Genomic DNA, 19,750 nt, shown 5'->3' with positions numbered 1-19,750 from the left:
CCTTCATTTGAAAATTCACTCTCTTATCACAAAAGAACACCACTCATTTTTTTCCAGTTCATCCATCCACATTTTATTCTATGCTGTATTTCTACATCAAGCCCTCTATCTCTCTGTACACTTGAACCCAGGTACTTAAAACTTGCAACTGGTTGGAGTTGGTTTCCTTCAAGCTGTAAGGGGGTTATAAGTAATGAACGTTCAAATTAGAAAAATCTTTAATGGGTTCAATTCAGTTTGAAATGTAGTTTTTATTGTTAATGTTTGAAAATTATATCAATTAAATGGCAACCGTCAGCAGAAATACACTGATGAAGCGTGTTTTTGAAGTTTTCAAACGCATTTTGGCCCACGGCGATTGGCAAGGCATGAGGATCTCTTCTCTGATTCGTTCCTTCCAAGGTGTCCATGGTTCCTTCCAAGGGCAATCTTTGAAAACTTTATTTTCCTACAGTTACGTTGAAAAGTGGCCATTGCTGCACTGATTACAGAACGCAAAGAATCACTTTTCCGCTCTAGTGCGGGAAAAATTTTTCTGCACTCCAGATTTGCAACATGGCAACGCAAAATACTTAGTAGGTTATATGGAGCAACAGTGCAGCAAAATCAAAATGAAGTTGGTAACAGTAGTTAGCTGCTATAGTGAGCAGAGGTGCAACGAAGCACAACGCGCTAATTATTATTCATTATAATTATATTATAACCAAGGACAACGAGGACTTTAGGATTTTAGGATTAAGGTTTTTATCAATAATAAAATTACACAGAAAAACATTTGATGGATTTCAGGCAATTTTACCCATAATTACCCACTTTTCATATTCAATGGTAACTGTAGGAAAAACTTAATGTGAAATACGTGCGCAAAGTTCCTCTGCTGCACTCAAGAAACCATTCCGCCCTCGCCTACGGCTCGGGCGTAAACGTTTCTTTCGGTGCAGCAAACTGACACTTTGCGCACTAGTTGCACAAATAACTATTTTGAGGTAACCACATAGAAAAAATCGCATATCGGGTGAGCCTGCCAGCCACCTTAAGTCCACCCTTAGTGAGATACGCCGCACTGGGAACTATGGCCAGCATGTTCACCCGATTTAAGCATATGCGATCATTTTCTATGTGGTTTCTCAAAAATAAAGTTTTCAAATATTGCCCACACAACTTGGAAGAACTAAAGGAGCGAATTAGAGAAGAGATCCAGGCCTTACCAATCGCAGTATGTCAAAATGCATTTTAAAACTTCAAAAATACGCTACATCAGTGTATTGCTACTGATGGCCGCCATTCAACTGATATAATTTTCAAAAAAAAACTATATTTCAAACTGAATTGAACCCATTAAATATTTTTTCAAGTTGAACGGTTCATTACTTATAACCCTTCCAGACTAGTCAATCGGCTCTTCCCCACCCTGTATGGTTCATGATATCCTTTCATCTCTAGTGAATGCATTTATTTACTTTCCTTTAGATTCTATAGTGATAATACTATAGTATCGCGTTCATGGTTCTATTCAATCGTTTTAATTATAATAATTGTGTTTTGAAATTGATCAAATATTTTGACTCTAGTGACTGACATTCTAGCTTTGCATGATTCTATATTCTATACTATTAAATTTTAGTTGTTTTTTTGCAGGTGATTTGGAAATGATTTTAGCTGAGGATAAAATGAGTGCTCTAGATCTGTGCCCGGTAAATTGGGACTTTGATAGTTAATTGTAGTCAATTTAATAGTAATCAATTTTGGTTATTGTTGTCTTTCAAAATTGAATTCACAAGTATTTTCTTCAACGAAATTCTTGTTAAATTCCAATAACATGTAGAAACTCCAATTACTACTAAAATTAGATTAAATTATTATGTACGAGCTCCAATTATGCAAAAATTAACTCCAATTATTGATAACGTACAAACTCCAATTATTGTAATTGTAAAAACGAATAATTATAGCTTGAAAAAACTCCAAGTATTAGGTGATAATAATTTGACTGTGATTTCACATTGGGTCTTAAGCGTTGAAAAGAGAATTGTATTGGAATACAGTATTTCATTGTTGTCATTATCATGCATATTAAATTATTACCATTAAACATTACATTCGCGTGTATTTATTTCATTTTTGCCAGTTACCTATACTGCCCTACTAAACAAGAGCGCAGTATCTATCTACTGAAGTTACCAAACTGAGAAAAATGAGGTCAAAGTTTGAATTGTGTTTGAAACAACTAAAATAGGTTTTTCGCCCCACTTGGATGTAATGAGCTGGTTTACGTGCGTCATATGGAGGCCGAAAGTGATTGTTTTCTGACCAGGCCGGTAAAATTTTTACGGCCCTAGGGCTGTAAAATAACCTTGAAATCAGCTGATTCTGATTTGATGTGAACGTGTTTACAAAATAGTTTATGAAACGGAATCAGTTTATGCTTCTAGAATTCAATAAAGTATTCTGCAATAATATACTATCATTTTATTTGGATGAATAAAATACAGATAAGATATATATTATAAACTATTCAAATAATTCGATTTTCAGAGTAGAATAGAACTTCTAACCTATCTTCCGTTGACATTCAGATTGGCCAAATTTCAAGTGTGCTAAAACAGCTGATCAAAAACTTTTCATTATTAAATAAATAGCTGTTTTAGCACATTTTAGCATTTTGTGTTTATCATTCAATAATTAAAACATTTATAATAATATCATCTTATTGTCATTTGGAAGAATAAAAAGTATAAACTCAACCTCTTACATAATTGAACATAATCTTTTAGACAAATCAGAATAAAAAATAAAATACTTGGACAATTTCTTGATATTCAGATTACCTCAGATTTGCTAGAGCTATGACCTTCCACTTTTGCTTTCGGAAGTGCTTATAATAGACAATTATTCTCATATATATATTGTTTATGTTTCTGTGTGGCGAAAAATAACGTTCTCACCATGGGCAAAAATGTTTTTCCGGCTCTCAATCTTTTCTAGTCCTCGGCCTACGGCCTCGGACTTGAAAACCGATTTCGAGCCAGAAAAGTCTCATTTTCGGCTCTAGGTGCGAAATATACTATTACCTTATACTGTGGATGTATTATAGATATAGTCTACATAGAAGATTATTATTAATAGTAAAAAACACGAAAAATTATGTTAGGGCATCTAAGAAGCAGATACTGCGTTTTTACCGGGCAATAGCATCTCTTTAATCACAAGTGGGCTAAGCAAAAATTAAGTAGGCTACTGCGTTTTTCTCTAGTATAAACCACCAACAATTCATTCCAATACTTTAGTAAAAATGCAGTACTACGTTTTTCCTTAGTATAAACCACTAAAATTATACCAACACCTTGGAAAAAATGCAGTACAGTCAATTAATTTTTGTTGAAACAGATTAGATATAATTATATCATAGAGAAAGGAAAACTTGATCTAGTGGAATCTTGAAGAGTTTGTAAATAGGGCTAGAACCATCCTGAGTTGATTAATAATCTATATGCATAATTTCAAGTTAATTTCAGTCCAGTAGTTTCGACGTGATGATGTGTCAAAAATAATTTTCCTATCCCGTACATGTATAAGCCAGTTCTTTCCTCTATCGTAATATAGATAAGTTCTTCAACTTGTTACTAACATAACAAAGTAACAGAACTCAAATGTTGTTTAGAAACCTTCCTCAACTTTATACCAACCTGACAAAATTGGACTGGTTATTAATTTGGTTACAATTTTAACCATCTGTTTCGAAGAGGTAGTCTCTCTAGATTATAGTTCTATATTAAAATATGGTATGTATTGATGTCCCATGAATGAAATTTGAACATTTATTCTGAAAAATCTAGAAGGAAAATTGAAATTTGGGCTTCGAGGTGCACGAGATTGATATTTTTATAATCTATGCGCAAAATTTGGAGGTCTAAATCAATCCCGTTTTTCCGGTATGCAATCCACAAGTTGACATGTTTTGATGCGAACAAACGAACAAACACAACCCTACTCTCTCTTATTATATAGATAATACAATAAAAAAGTGAAGGTTATAATCATAACCACCTCTAAGACAAGGCTCTGACCTACGATATTGCAACGTCGCAGTGTAGGCCTAGAATCTAATACATGATTGGTGACTAAGATTTAAAAAAATACCACTGATCTTTTTCACCAATGATGTATTAGATTCTAGGCCTACACTGCGACGTTGCATATCGTAGGCCAGGGCCTTGTATTAGAGGTGGCTATGTTATAATACTGCTTATACACGTACGGGATAGGAAATTACTTATTATTATTATTATTTATTTATTATACGTGGATACAATAACATCATATAAATATGATTGGGAAGGAACAACAGGCTTGGCCCAAAACTATTCCATTCCCAAATTTTGATTACGTGTCCAAAAAATAGGTTATGTTTCTTCTGTAAGAAGTTCAAGCTCAACTTTCGTCCAAAAATAAATATGAGATGCAAATTTTAAATTCACGAATGATTCATCTTAATGTCTGAACTACTGACCTGATCAACTTGAAATTTTGCGTAAAGATTTGTCATTTACCGAGGATGTTTAAAGGCCTATTTTGAATTCTTCAAGATTTCAGTTTGTCAAGCTTATAATTGGATCCTTGTGGAGCACGGGTTACCTGCTAGTATTTAATATTGGATCAAATATTATTCAATTTAACAATAAGCTTAATCATTAAAGCACATTTCATACTCTTCAATTTCACTTTCCCTTACGAAATGCTACTTAATGATAATTTTTTCAATACTTGAGAAAACTACTCTAGCCTGAATTCAGACTGCTAAGTCGTATCTAAAGTATTGAAAAAAGTGAGCATATTTCGTACTCATGGATCTCAAATTTTAATAAAAACCCACGATGGTCTGCAAAGGATAACCCAGCAATCATTGATAAAAGTTGTTAATGGCAACAAAATTGTCATTTTGATCTGTAATCTGCAAAATTAGGTAGTTTCCTCAAAATATTGACTTCTATTGTAGATTATATCACTATAGTATAACCGAAAACGGTCTTTCTAAGTATCAATAAATCTGTGGTTTTTGACAATTTCTAGTCTTTTTCATTCAATATGAATAATTACCACAATATCAACTTCTAAACTACGCAAAAAGTAAATGTATTATGTAGGTATTTGATTAGGAAGCAACTCCTATTTGTATGAGTACTTGCTCAAGAATAATAATAGAACTATTTGATTTGATTTTATGCTTGTTTTTACACTAATTCATAATAACTTACAATACATATAATTCAATGAATTATACAAAGTTTCAATTGAAGAAAATTGAATGGAATGCAATTAAAAAATTACAATAACATATTCTAATAAATTATTTTAATTGTATATTTTTATTTTATATATTATTTATTCTATATTAATAGGGCTACCTGAATGTTTAATTATTTTAGTAAATCACCAGTACGGTACCCTTTTTATATTTTTTATAACTACAACTTGACGTGTTGCATGCTGCAAGAGCCCTGCTCACTTAAGCGGCTAAATGCAACAAATTAATAATAATATTTATTTATTTATTCATTTCATTCACAATTACAAATCATAATTATAATAAATATAATATGAATGGTTTTAAAATACAAATTTTTACAAATTCAACCTTGTCAAGCAGCCTCTTTGAGGTTCGCTTAAGGTAGCTTATTTATTCAATAAACGTTTTTTCTATTCTATTCTATTCTATTTTTATATTTTTTATAAGTTAAACACTACTAGTTTCGAACACTGAAAATGGCATAAGTGCTCAGAATCAGTTGTTTTTATAAAAAATTGTACTAGAGTAATTTTAGTAAATTCTCAACTTGTATATCTTGGTTCTAGTAATTTTTCTACAATGATATAATATTGTGCTATATGAACATAAATCAGCGGAATTTCAATAGGTGTAACCCTCCATTCTTAAAAAATATATTCAAGATTATTTTACCATTGAAACACTACCGAAGTGTGACAAGAGATAAAACTGTTTGGGTCAAAGTATTTTTCTCAAATCTCCAATAATTCTACACTCAAAGAAACATTTTAGAACCCAGTGTTGAAAAAAAAACATTTCTCTATTATTTAATATAAGCTGAATTAACCTATGAAAGTTATTCTAAAACGTGGCAATATATCTATAATCGTGAAATGTATGCTACCATACGGTAAATAAATGTAAATTAATCATGAAAAAATTAATTTTGAAAGCATAATAATATTATACAGGCTTTGCTATTTTGATTGTTTGTGAACATTTTTGTAAAATAAAATGGATTTTTTTACATCATTATACTTTTGCAGCTTGTCAGAAATGTATTAAAGATATAGAAGCAGAGATACAGAATGTTACCCCTGCGAAAAAAATGCCCAAAACATTTATTATTGATGGTGAAGGCAATATTGGAGAACCCAATGTAAGTACTAGTCAACATTGAGCTAACTACAGTATTTTATTCATTTAAAAATTGAAGATAAACTTATTTCTGCACAATAAAATAAATAACTGTTTGTTTGAATTTTCAGTACAGCACAGACATTTCATTATTCCATTCTAAGGCCAAAACTCACCAAAAACGAAAACTAGGTTTGAGCGTCAGTTGGTTCCAAGTCAGATGATTTTGAATTGGTTTTGTATTATGATTTTTTGTTCATTTAGAATCAACTGACGCTCAAACCAAGTTTTCTTTTTGGTGAATTCGGTCCTAAATATTCAGCTGGATAGTGGATTCGCACACAACAGTAACAGTGAAAATATAATTCCCTAAATGGTTGTGATCGGTAACTCCTCTTCCGAAATTATGAATGTAGCTGCGGGGGTTCCACAGGACTCAGTTTTGGGGCCTTTTCTGTTTCTTGTCTTCGTAAACAACTTTAGCTATAATGTTCCATATTTAAGTATATTATATGCTGATGACACGACTATTGTTGCTACAGACCCATTGATAGAAAGAGTACAGAATAAACTTGACAATGCTCTGTCTACGGCCAGGACGTGGTATGTGGCCAATGGACTGAAATTGAATGAAGATAAAACTGAGATATTGTTTTTCTCCCTCAAAGACAAACTGAGTAATGGCCTGATTAAACCGGTCAAACTTCTTGGACTTTATATGGACTACAAGCTGAACTGGGACACACATATTGAGCACCTTTCAAAAAAATTATCTCGAATAGTCTATTTATTGAGAAAACTGAGAGGCTGCGTGAATTTGGATAGACTCATATTGACCTATTTTGGGCTTTTCCACTCACATTTGAGTTATGGTGTGCGTCTATGGGGTAATTCCGTTCATGCTAAAACAGTGTTCTTATGGCAAAAAAAGGCTCTTAGAGCTATCCTAGGACTAACACAGCGAGATTCATGCAGGCCACATTTCCCTTATTTGGGTATACTAACCCTTCCATCTCTCTTCATTTATTCCAATTTAATTCACGTCAAGAAAAATTCAGAAAAATTTTCCATTCATGAAGATTACCATGCATATAATACCAGGAACAGTAGGAACATTGTAGCACCACAAATAAGACTCAATAAAACTATGAGAAGCCATACTTTCCAACAGTGTATATTGTATAATATAAACTGCCTCAAACAACCAGGAATCTGCCTTCAGACAAATTTAAAAAAATTGTATACAGTTATCTCAAAAATAATGCCTTTTACTCACTCGAGGAATACCTGAATACCTAAATTGAATGTAATGTAGATATGCTTTAATATAATACCTTTTATATATGCTTTAATCTAAAAATAATGCCTTTTACTCACTCGAGGAATACCTGAATACCTGAATTGAATGTATTTTATGTAATGTAGATATGCTTTATCTGTTCAATTTGTATCGATTTTCTGTTCAATTGTGTGTAGCCTACTTTTTAAAAGTATGTATTATGACTTGCCTAATGCTATAATTGTAGCCTGATGGTTAATAAAACGAATCTTGAATCTTATGTTCTAATGGGATTATTCATACTTGCTCGGCCAAGCTGAGTGGGAAAATAGTCAAATTGTAACTCGTGGGAATTATATTGTCACTGTTATCTGGGATTCCAGCTCTATTATTTGTATGCATATAACGATGCATTAGCTTCTATTCTGGTAATTTGCAATATCACAACAAAACGACGAGCTGTGCTAGCTTGTTGAGCGAATTTTACAACTTAGTCGTCTATATTGTTTCCATTTCGGCGCAAACTGCATGAAAGTGAGTGCAATGACATTATTATAGACGCTAACTTAGCACTATAACGTGAGACCTTGAGCACTCTATTGACCGAACGTAGTGAGGTCTATGTTTCAACTCGATTTGCTTTTGTCTGTCTGTATGTAACACGATTACAGCCAAACGCGTTGATAGAATTCTATGAGATTTGGCAGGAATATTCCTTTTTCAACTACGCTTCGATGTATACACAAGGTTTTTTGAAATTTTACATTTTAAAGATAATATGAAAGGAAAAGGAATTCCTCCATACTCCGATATCACTATTATATATAATATATAATATATATATATATAATATATATATATAGATATATATATATATTATATATATAGATATATATATTATATATATTATTATATATATATATATATATATAATAATTAATAGAATTAATTATTTATTTTAATAGAATTAAATACGTTAATAGAATTCTATGAGATTTGGCAGGAATATTATATATATATATCTATATATAATATATATATATATATTATATATATATAATATATATATAATAATTAATAGAATTAATTATTTATTTTAATAGAATTAAATACGTTAATAGAATTCTATGAGATTTGGCAGGAATATTCTTTTTTCAACTACGCGTCGATGTATACACAAGTTTTTTGAAATTTTACATTTTAAGATAATATGAAAGGAAAAGGATTCCTCCATACTCCGATATCACTATATATATATTATATATATATTATATATATAATAATTAATAGAATTGATTATTTATTTTAATAGAATTAAATACGTTAATAGAATTCTATGAGATTGGCAGGAATATTCTTTTTTCAACTACGCGTCGATGTATACACAAGGTTTTTTGAAATTTTACATTTTAAAGATAATATGAAAGGAAAAGGAATTCCTCCATACTCCGATATCACTATCTATATATATATATATAATATATATATATATATATATATAATATATATATATATATCATCTACTCTGAAGATAGGATTAACCCTTTCTATCCCAATTTATGAAAAAACAAGATGAAAAAATTATTCTGGTGTTTTTATGTTTCAAAACACTCTTAAGAATGAGAAAATAATTTTCCCCAAATTTTCTCACCCTCCAGGGGCCCCTAGGGGTTTGTTGTTTTAAAACAACATTGGGACATTTGGGTCATTTCAAATACGTATAGTAAAAAATTTTGGTTTGCATTAGAAAAATCAATGGTACTTTCATCATGCTTATTCAAGGAAAGGTGAATGATTTCATTATGGAATCATTCCTAATCAATAATTTTTTCTTGATTTCAACATTATAACAATGAAAGTCATATAATAAAATTCTCAAGATTAGTAAAATGGATTCTCAAAAATGTGATACATAGAACCAGATTTTGGTGACTAACTTATTTATTATATTCATAACTGATACATATTTACATAATATAAAAACGTGAAATTGAAACTGAAAATAAGGTTCTAAATATCATAATTTCCTACTTTTTTAAAACTATATTTTGGTTACTAACTTATTTATTATGTTCATATCTAACTGATACATACTTACATAATATGAAACAAACTAAAAACTGGAAATTGGGGTTTATCATATTATAAATTTACTACTTTACTACATCTACTTACATCTACTACTTTATCATATTTACTATTTTTGTAGAACAAGTTGTTCCTTGTAGCCTATTGGATTTTTTTATTTTATCTATGGTTATCATTGAAGCACATTCTGTTTGGGACTGAGCAAAGACGTACTCCACATTTTGTGCAATACACCTTGGTGTACCCAGTCTTACACAGCTTCCTTGTTTTGCAAAATACCCATGTTCATGCCCAATATTTCTTCCAGTGTCTGGAGAAAAAGGGAATTATGAAGCTAGGTTACACTATGTAGCAGAGCTACATGTAGCTCAGCTATAAAGCTCTGCTACAAGTTCAAAGAGTGACTTTGGAGATATGCTATATAGCAGTTGAGCTATTTTCTCAGCTATATAGCAGAAAATGAGCTATCCAAAATTTACAAAATTATCCAATATCTTCTCTCTCTTCTCTGTGATGAAAGCATCACAGTAGCTTGCCGAAAGCAGTGGCTGCTGCAAGAACTACATTCTTTGGCATCTGGTTGGGATAACTAAGCAGTGAGTAGTGGTTTATTCCAAACTATATGTAGCTCTGCTACATGAAATTTGCATAGATCTCCTTATAGCAGAGCTATATGTAGCTCAAATTTCATATAGCTCCCCAGCTACATATAGTGTACACTACTATAATGTAATGTATAATGTACTATAGTGTACAACTACATATAGTGTAAACGTAGCTTTAGGCTATTTGCTTTCATACCAATGAGTCCTGTAATACAGGACTGCTGACTCAGGTAATGATTTAGATTGCACAGGTAAAACAGACTTTTGAAAATAAATTGGAGAGAATCTTACCTGTACATTCTCTTGTAGAGGATTAGCAATAATATTACTGTCCGGTATCTTGATTTCTAAAAAACTATTCAACTCATCTTCAGGAAGATTCATGAGTTTGTCTAAATCTTCATTATCCAAGATTTTGTACATTATAACGAAAAACAATCATCCACAATAATTCAATAAACAATAACTCTACAAACGTGTTTGAAAACTGAGAGAAACACAATAACATAACCTCAAAGTCTCCTCACATGTGACTCCTCTAACGGCCCAATGTTGTTCTAAAACAACAGACATAAAATTTTGAATATAAATGATATTTTTTGTTCAAGTTTCTATTCCTATGACTGATATTTCATCATGAAATATAAACAATTATATGGATATTTTTTATTCTTATTTTCAGTTCTTTAGAATTTTATAAAAAATTATAAAAACCGAAGAAAATTGTCACATTGAAGTGTTGGTACAATTGGATATGACAGCTGCTTTTTCAGAAATTAGACTGCATTTGAGTGCTCTCTAGTGGTATAATACTAAACTAGACTAATGTAGCTTTCAAACAAGGCCAGTAGATGGCAGATTCATTCAATCACTGATCCAATAGACATCATAGAAAGTCATGTTGTTCAGGAACAACAGTGGGATAGAAAGGGTTAATATCAGACTAGAGATATTATTCATAATCAATCATCTGAAAAGTGAATGCATTACATTACATTACATTACACATATGTCTGGCCGTGTCTATTTCCATAAGGTAGGGTTTCAATATTTCTTGATGCGTGCCCATCAGTATCAATATTCTAACATTTGAAAAAAACAAATTTAATAGGAGATTCAAACTAAAATTAAATTTAATTAAATGAACTGAATAATGCCGAAGAAATTATAATATTCTTGATTGAAAAAAAAATAATTGAGAAATAGTTGAGAAATATTTTTATCAGATGGAAATATTATCACGAAACTGGATAAGTCATCATATGGGATATAAATTCAAACGTGAACTGAGTTTATTAACATAACAGAGTTTTTGATCTTGGAGAAAATAAATAGGTAACCACATTTTAAGAGTAAATATTATGATTCAACTGTGAATTGTGATTCAACTGAATCAACTAGAACAGGTGACATCAGATGTGGATGAGAAAACTGCGTGATGTCTACTGTTCACAGTACTACTAGTAAATATATAAAAGTTAACACATCTCATGTGGTACCTCAAACAACGTTGGAATGGAAATCTCATTGCATGCAAATATGAACTTATGAAATAGGTCACGTCCGCAACCAGAAATTCTATGAATTTTTAATAGGTTTGTTTGTTTATAGGTACGGCACACTTTATGAAGTTCATCAAGGTATTTTCTAATTTTAATTCAATTCTAAATTTTTAATCACACAGCATTTCCAATTTGCAGATCGAATACCGTAGGTCAGAGACGTTTCTAATTGATATTATGGAAAATATTTGCGACAGAATGGATAACGCAGTCAAAGTTAAGCATAAAACAACCGGGGAAATGATGCTTTTCACTCTGGCTCTAGCTGATGGAAAAATGAATCCACTTATCAATGATATTGATATACCAGAGGATTCTGGTCTGGGTAATAATCCCAAAATGTATGTAAGTAATACATTTTAAGAAGTCCAGAATCAACCATTACAGAACTTCACAAAGCACGTCATTCCAATGGATCAGAGATTATCAAATAGGTTGCCATTTTTTAGAGATAAACTATCTCACACTAAAAAAAATAAAAAATATGGTAATGGTGACATGATTAAAAATCACTCTGTAGTTTAGAAAAATATGAGAAACAACAATATAATTGAGTCCTGTTATTTCCGAGTACAAATCAATAAATTGGTAGGTATACCCAAACATTCGAATAGTAGATACCGTACACATTTTAGTATAATCAGACTATTATTTTTCAGATATAAAAACTATCCCACACTATAAATAATATTAAAAAATGAATAAATAAAAAATTGGGTAAGGGTAACTTAACTAAAAATCAATTTGTAGTTCAGACAAATATAGGAAACAACAACAAAATGCCATGTCAATATTTTTCAATGCAGAAGCTATTTCCGAGTAAATCAATAAATTTGTACCTACCCAAACATTTGAAAAGAATGTTAAGGAACATTAGAAACGAAAGTCCAAATTAAATGCTTTCTTTTATTATTAATTCATTAGAATTTGAATACTGTAATTACAATATCCCGCAGTAATTTCCATCTGTATTATCTGATTTGATCATTTCTATCATAACTCATAGAATAGAACTAATTTTATCACGAAAGTAATGCATAATTAAGCACAGCCCCTCAGTAGTAGGATAGAGTCTCTATGATTTGTCCCTTTGTATGACGTTTTTGGACTTTTAATAAGCGCACAAATTTGAAAAAAGTAGGCTACATTCGGCAAGTTCAAAGTCAAATTTCAAACAGTTTGAACCTCATAAAAAGTACAAAAACGTCAAACAAAGGAACAAATTATATTAATCTTATTGGAGATTTCTTCTTCTTTCCAACCATATCCTTAGAATTTTAACTGATAGTTTTCTAGTTATTGACGTTTTTGAAAAATATCAAAAAATCTATAAATCGTATCTCAAAAACTAAGCTTGATATAAGAACATTTTACTGGTTATTTTTTGTTACTAGCCATGTCGAATCTTCGGCCGTCACACCTTCCGTTGAACACTGTATAATACAACATAAGATCAAATTCATGAACTCAGCGTTGAAGCGTTGAATCATTGATTGAAACAACAGGATACACTCCTCAATGGTGTAGAGCAGGGGTCTCCAACCTTTGGGCCACATTGTTAATTCTAGGGAAGCTTAGAGGGCCAATAAAAATAATGCACGTGGAATTTGACTTGTGGGCCACAAACGACGGGGGATTTTGGGGGTGTAATATTATTATATTACCATTAAAATAATATGAGACGTTTTAAGTATAGGTTTAATTGAAACACAGGAAGGAACAAACCAATTGATTTCATTTCAATACAAAATCTCATTTACTGAGTGTGAAAAGGTCATAAGAAAACTTGAGAATGCATGAGTTTAGCAAGTTGAACAAAATATGATAACTTCTTTTCAATAGTAATAAGGCAACTTGAAAATACACGAATTCACAAAAAGTTACTAAGCTAAAAGAGAATACTTTTTTATTGAGAATATTTCATATTTGTTTTCCACTTAGAATGTCCGCCCATTAAGGATCACACTTTGTGGTTCCAATCATTAAAATTGATTTCAAATGTTCATCTGATAAGGAAGATTTGTATTTAGATTTAACACACTTCATTTTTGAAAATGTCTGCTCCCACTTGTAGGGAGATCCAAAAAGAGAAAACATAGCTTTAGCATGGTTTTTTATGTTTTTAAAGTCTTTTTCTGTGAGAGAACTGTAAAATGGAAGAAGGTTACCTTCTTTGTGTAAATGTATATTTTAAAAAATCTGTTACAATAACTCTTGGCGGGCCGGACAAAATCCATCCGCGGGCCGGATGTGGCCCGCGGCCGTAGGTTGGAGTGCCCTGCCCTATACCATGGGATATCTTCTTATGCTATCTTTTCTCTATGGTTATACCAATACCATTACTGTAGTCTGAACTACTGGACTGATTAACTTGAAATTTTGTATATAGATTCTTAATCCACCAAGGATGGTTGTAGGCCCATTTTGAATTCTTAAAGATTTCAGTACGTCAAGTTTTCAGTTTGTCCAGTTTTCAATTGACCCTTGCGGACCACGGTTACCTGCTAGTTATATACCTTCCCAATCATTTATCACTGTTTTTAAGGTTACAGTTCTATCATGATTGTGTGTATCAATTTGTAATGGGGAAATAATTTTGAACAAAACAATCTAGTATCTATCTAGTAGTTTTATGGATCAAGCAAATAGCAAATGTATCAGAGCTATAGAAATAGCTGATAATGATAATGTATCAGAGAATACTGTATAGAAATTGGTTTGTGTATTGGAATACGGGCTTATGTACACTCAACAATAAATTTTCCATTTTTGACCGAGCTTGGCTAATGTATTTTTGAACTGATGATACTTTTGACTGACTGATTTTGGACTGCCTATGTTTCTCATAGAACATAATCTCATGAACTTATGTCATTGTGCGAAATATAAATTTGAGGACAATGTAGTTGATGATGATTGTTGAAGCTGAAAATTATGTGTCTTTCACAATATAAGAAGCATTGTAGTCAGGTGTACCTGGAAATCTATATGATATAGAGCGCTCTACCTGATCTTAGATTGTAGAGCACAAAAATACGCCCAGAGGGATTTTGAATTATACATCTAAATGGTAACAGTCGGAAGATATTGTTGATCAAAAACTAAAATTCATCAGATTTTTTGCTTTAAAATTGCTGAAAAATTTTTTGAAAGAATTCATGTCTGGGTAACACAAGATGGAAGATAAAAGTAGCTCAAATAAATACCGTATCAAATTGTCTGACCTTTTATATTGATTGATTTATAGAGCAAGAATGGTTTTTATGTTCTCCACTCATATTTTCTGATATATTTATATAAACATAAACTTACTTCTGATATATTTATATGAACATATTTCTGATATATTTATTTCATCGTTGCATTGAGGAAATTAAATACTATTATGATTCTTATAAGCGTCACATGAGTTACTAGACTTTATACACTAGTTCAAATTAAATGCTGTAAATCACCCCGAAGATTTCTGCTACTGCAAATATTGACATATAATAAGTTCTGGAAAAAACTTGGAATGTTGTTCCTAATATGTCACATTTAAAATGAATTTATTTTTGTTTATCAATTATTATTAACAGTAGTAACAGAAGTCTCGAGGTGATTTACAATATTTAATTTGGATTTTCGTTTAATAATAATAATAATTATTATTAATTCATTAGCATTTTAATTGCAATATCTCACTAATGTCCATCTTTATACACATGAGTAAGCTTCTAGAAAAAAAGTTCAGTAAGAAACATATCAGCCTATAAGTTGGACGCAGTACTAAGAAACATGGTAATTAAAACTTCAGCAATCAATCTTATCTTGATATTAATTGGATGATAGTATTAAATTAAATGAGAGCAATCAACTTTGTGCTTGATTGATTTGATGATTTTCCGAGCTCTACACGATCTTCCAATTAGCATTCACATTTAAGTTCAACGTTGATTTAAAGTAACATGTTATACGTTGTAAAAAGTACAACGTTCCAAGTTTTTTCCAGAATTTCCTAATGTGCCTTGTTATCATCTGCAGATAATTGAAACTCAATTTATTACTTTTTTCCAGTGTGAAGACATGATGGATAAATATGGCGATGAAATACTAGAGTTATTCAAAGTTGAGGAGAATTTGGTAGAGAAAATTTGCACTACTATAACAAATTTTTGCCCAACACCTGAAAAAGTAAAAGAAGAACTCTAAGGAATGAATGCTTTTCAAACGTTCCAAATGACTGATTTGGAAGGAATATGGAGGCACTTTATACTTTTTTGCAAGATTTATTGTGCATTTACAATTTCATGGATGATGTAGTTGAACCATGTTCATAAACTACCGAAGTATTTTGAAAATTGTTATCAAAAGTCAATGATTTTGAAGTATTTTATTTTTAAGTTTGTCAGAATGATACTGTTTTATTCCTCATATTATATTTGTATTGCTTCTAAATCGTCCCTACAATGTGTTTGTTTTGGAAATAAAAATTACAATACAGTTTAAAATATATTATTTACGTTACACATTCCCTATACATTTCAGAGAGTCTACAATTTATACAGCAGTCCAAAAATTTAGTTTATATGTGAAAAATTTTGAATTTAAGCAATTTACACTACAGAACACGAGAACAAACAGATTTATAATTTAGAAATAGTTCATGTGTACATCGAATATGAGTGAAATAAAAATAAACAATTGAATGAAGTTCAAACATTTTAATAAGTTGTTAGTTTGGAGCCGACATCAAGATTTACTGAAATTTTGTTAATTAATTAACAGCTTAATTAATTAAGAGCTAGAATGTCATAAAACAAAAATTTTGTAAAATTGATAAAATACTTTTGAAAGAACAAATAAATTTGATTGGTACAGTATTATATCGAAAAAGTTACAACTCAAAAGATAATCTTATAATAAATTAGGCCTAACGCTAACAAAATAAGACGAATATGTAATGAATGTAGTACAAAAACGTCTACAAGAATTGGTCTCAAGCAGTTACTCTCTCAAAGAGAGAGAGAACCGGCTTCACAGTGCTTTTAACAATCTAACAAGACAGTTCAGTAGCTCAATATTTAATTGATTTTGCAAAATAAACAATAAGTCTCTTATGAAGGTTATTACAAAAATGTTTCTTAAGAAGGTTATTACAAAAATGTTTCTTATGAAGGTTATTACAAAAATGTTTCTTTTGAAGGTTATTACAAAAATGTTTCTTAAGAAGGTTATTACAAAAATGTTTCTTATGAAGGTTATTACAAAAATGTTTCTTTTGAAGGTTATTACAAAAATGTTTCTTTTGAAGGTTATTACAAAAATACTCTTATGACCGGTCTTAGGTCCACCCATTACTGATTCTCATATTTTTAGACAATACAATTCTCATGAAACTAAATATACATTCAGTAATTAGATTATAGTGATGCAAATTAATTTCCTTTATAATAAAACACTAGAATATTGTCTAAAAATACCAGGGATCTATTAGAAAGTTACAAACATGTTTCACCACCTATAGTGTTTATTATGGATGAATATCATCACCGTATATCTCATAAATCTCACCGTATACAGAGTATGAAGTTGATGTCCTTTTTTATTTCAACTATAAAGATTTCACTAAGTGCATTACTACAAACTAGAATGAAGTTTATTCTATTCTATTATAACATAATTATAATAAATTAGTGAGACTTCATAAACAGTTTCAAATTCTAAATAGTGAAATTTGAGTATGAACAATTGTATTTCAGTCTAATAGTTTTTTTTAATTTGATTGATGATTGATTATTTAATTTGTGTGCAAGGTCTGAAGAGACCCATTGTACAATAGAACAAAGAAAATACAAAGCATGTTATACTACAATTAATAAAACAAGAACAAAATACAAAGCAAGATAAATATAAGTATTACATTAAATATAGTTCGACTCCTGAATTAATTGAACGTTCTTACAACTTTCACTAAGATTAACAATAAAAAATAAAACTGCAAAAACTGAAAGGAGAAAAATGAAGAAACAGGAATGATGTGGAAACTAAAACAAACATATAAATATATCTAACTATCTAACTATGAATTGATATTGAGATGAATTGAATATGTTAGAATTTTTCTTTGCCTTCATCACTACACTTTATATCAAATTGCCAATTTCATTTTCCTCTAATGTTATTGATATCTTGATAAAGCAGTTGAATGTAAGCTGTATGTATATTGGTTGAATTAATAACGATGATTATATACAGAGTGAGTCATATGTATGGGAACCCTTTTAATAAATTGGAGACTGTTGTAGATATAATACTGTAACTTTCAGGATAAGTTATTGGTCAAATACTCTACCTTTTGACGTACAACTGAATTTTAATCCCTCTAAAGAGGGTGACTTAGGGTTGTAACTCTAATATTTCTCAAGATATGCAGCTTTGAATATAGAAATTGACCATTTTTTGTGCATTGGAATATGGGCTTAAGTACACTCAACAATAAATTTTCCATTTTTCGACCGAATTTGACTCATGAGGAATGAAATAAGAAGACCAACAACAGATACTGTTACTGGTGAGATGTTGTGATATCTATCCATGATGAAAATACTGGAATGTTGTCAGAAATATCACATGACAACATTCGTGTTGAAACATGTTTGAAATTCCACAATAAAATTGGTAATATTTTTGACAACATCCCAGTGATTCCAATTTTTCGTTCATTATCCATTCTATCAATTTGAAAATGAAAATGAAAATGAAAATGTTTTATTGGCAGATATATAAAATTACAACATCTTAGAAATACATAATAAAAGCAATACAAATTTTACAACATGGGAAAATACTATTACAAAATAAAATGCAATGCCAATTGAGTATTTGCATCTCGAGGTACTAAACCTGTTTGAGATGGTAATATAAAATCGATTACAAAACTAGCGCTAAAATGTAGCTAATGAGGCCGACAGTCGCATATGAAGTGCCACATATTACATAACAGTATCGATGATTTATCAATTTTAGCATCGAAGTATATTCTACAATATTATGATATACAAGTCTACATGAGAATTCTAAAAAAGGTATCTATTTTCTCACATTCCATTACAAATCTCTTGACATCTCTCAAAAACCTTGATTGTATCTTGCACTGCCTTATCTCCAAGGGCAGCAGGTTGTAGAACTTTGGAGCTAAATAAGAAAAAAAATTCATGAAGTGACTCTTATTTGGTTTAGGTATACAAGCTTCGTATTCATTTCTCATATTTTTTTTTTTAAATTAAAATACTCATTGCCATTAACGCTTCTATCAAAGGAGTTCCTGAGCACTTTGTAGAGATATTAATTTTTCAAAGGAAGTATAGCTAATTTTCTGAAGAGAGGTGCCGTGTGTTCCAACCTTGCCTTGAAGGAAAAAATGCGAATGAAGGATTTCTGTAAAACAACTATCCTCAGGGTTACAGTGTATGCTCCTCCCCACAACGCCAGACCATTTTCGAGCTTAGAATTTATCAAAGCATAGTATACAGACTTTAATAGAATGGAGTTACACGATAATGATGAAGCTATTTCGATAATGATGGGGAATTATTTGTGATTCTTGCAGATTATATTACCTGTTCATTCTTTTTTTTATCAATTTCAATGGTGATAGGTGATTATTTTTGATTTTTGTGGATTATCTATTGTGACTCACCGTTTTGTCATGCAGGAGACCAATCTTGCAGTCGAGTTGGACAGTCTCTCCGACCCTGGCGGTGATGTTGTGCGGCCCGGGACCTTCCTCGAAGAACGGCCCCCACCGCGAGCCCTGGTGATGGTGCGGGGG

At 30.9% G+C, this 19,750-nt stretch overlaps 2 protein-coding genes across 7 annotated transcripts in view; both read left to right on the top strand.

The window, feature by feature from the left end:
• Positions 1 to 2,057, top strand: part of LOC111061639 (STE20-related kinase adapter protein alpha) — a 33,318-nt gene extending 31,261 nt beyond the window's left edge. For all 6 annotated transcript variants that reach the window (XM_039442815.1, XM_039442817.1, XM_039442819.1 and 3 more), the window contains one exon: positions 1,639 to 2,057. In XM_039442815.1, coding sequence (XP_039298749.1) covers positions 1,639 to 1,718 — 80 coding nt within the window. In that variant the 3' untranslated portion in view covers positions 1,719 to 2,057. The remainder of the gene's footprint in view (positions 1 to 1,638) is intronic.
• Positions 2,058 to 6,317: 4,260 nt separating this feature from the next.
• Positions 6,318 to 16,420, top strand: LOC120354866 (protein seele-like). The gene is made up of 3 exons (XM_039442814.1): positions 6,318 to 6,425; positions 12,076 to 12,282; positions 15,994 to 16,420. The coding sequence occupies exons 1-3, from the start codon at positions 6,375 to 6,377 to the stop codon at positions 16,126 to 16,128; spliced, it is 393 nt and encodes a 130-aa protein (XP_039298748.1). The 5' UTR covers positions 6,318 to 6,374; the 3' UTR covers positions 16,129 to 16,420.
• The last annotated feature ends 3,330 nt before the right edge of the window (positions 16,421 to 19,750 follow it).

This window comes from Nilaparvata lugens, chromosome X (genome assembly GCF_014356525.2).
Source record: "Nilaparvata lugens isolate BPH chromosome X, ASM1435652v1, whole genome shotgun sequence".
NCBI classification, from domain to species: Eukaryota; Metazoa; Arthropoda; class Insecta; order Hemiptera; family Delphacidae; genus Nilaparvata; species Nilaparvata lugens.
This window is presented reverse-complemented; position numbering and strand designations above follow the sequence as displayed.

What these genes read in the sequence shown, in the direction of transcription:
- LOC120354866 (XM_039442814.1), top strand. Translation starts at nt 6,375, where the DNA reads ATGCCCAAAACATTTATTATTGATGGTGAAGGCAATATTGGAGAACCC. An exon ending in GCAATATTGGAGAACCCAAT is followed by an intron (nt 6,426 to 12,075) that starts GTAAGTACTAGT and finishes TCCAATTTGCAG; the next exon opens with ATCGAATACCGTAGGTCAGA. An exon ending in GTAATAATCCCAAAATGTAT is followed by an intron (nt 12,283 to 15,993) that starts GTAAGTAATACA and finishes ACTTTTTTCCAG; the next exon opens with TGTGAAGACATGATGGATAA.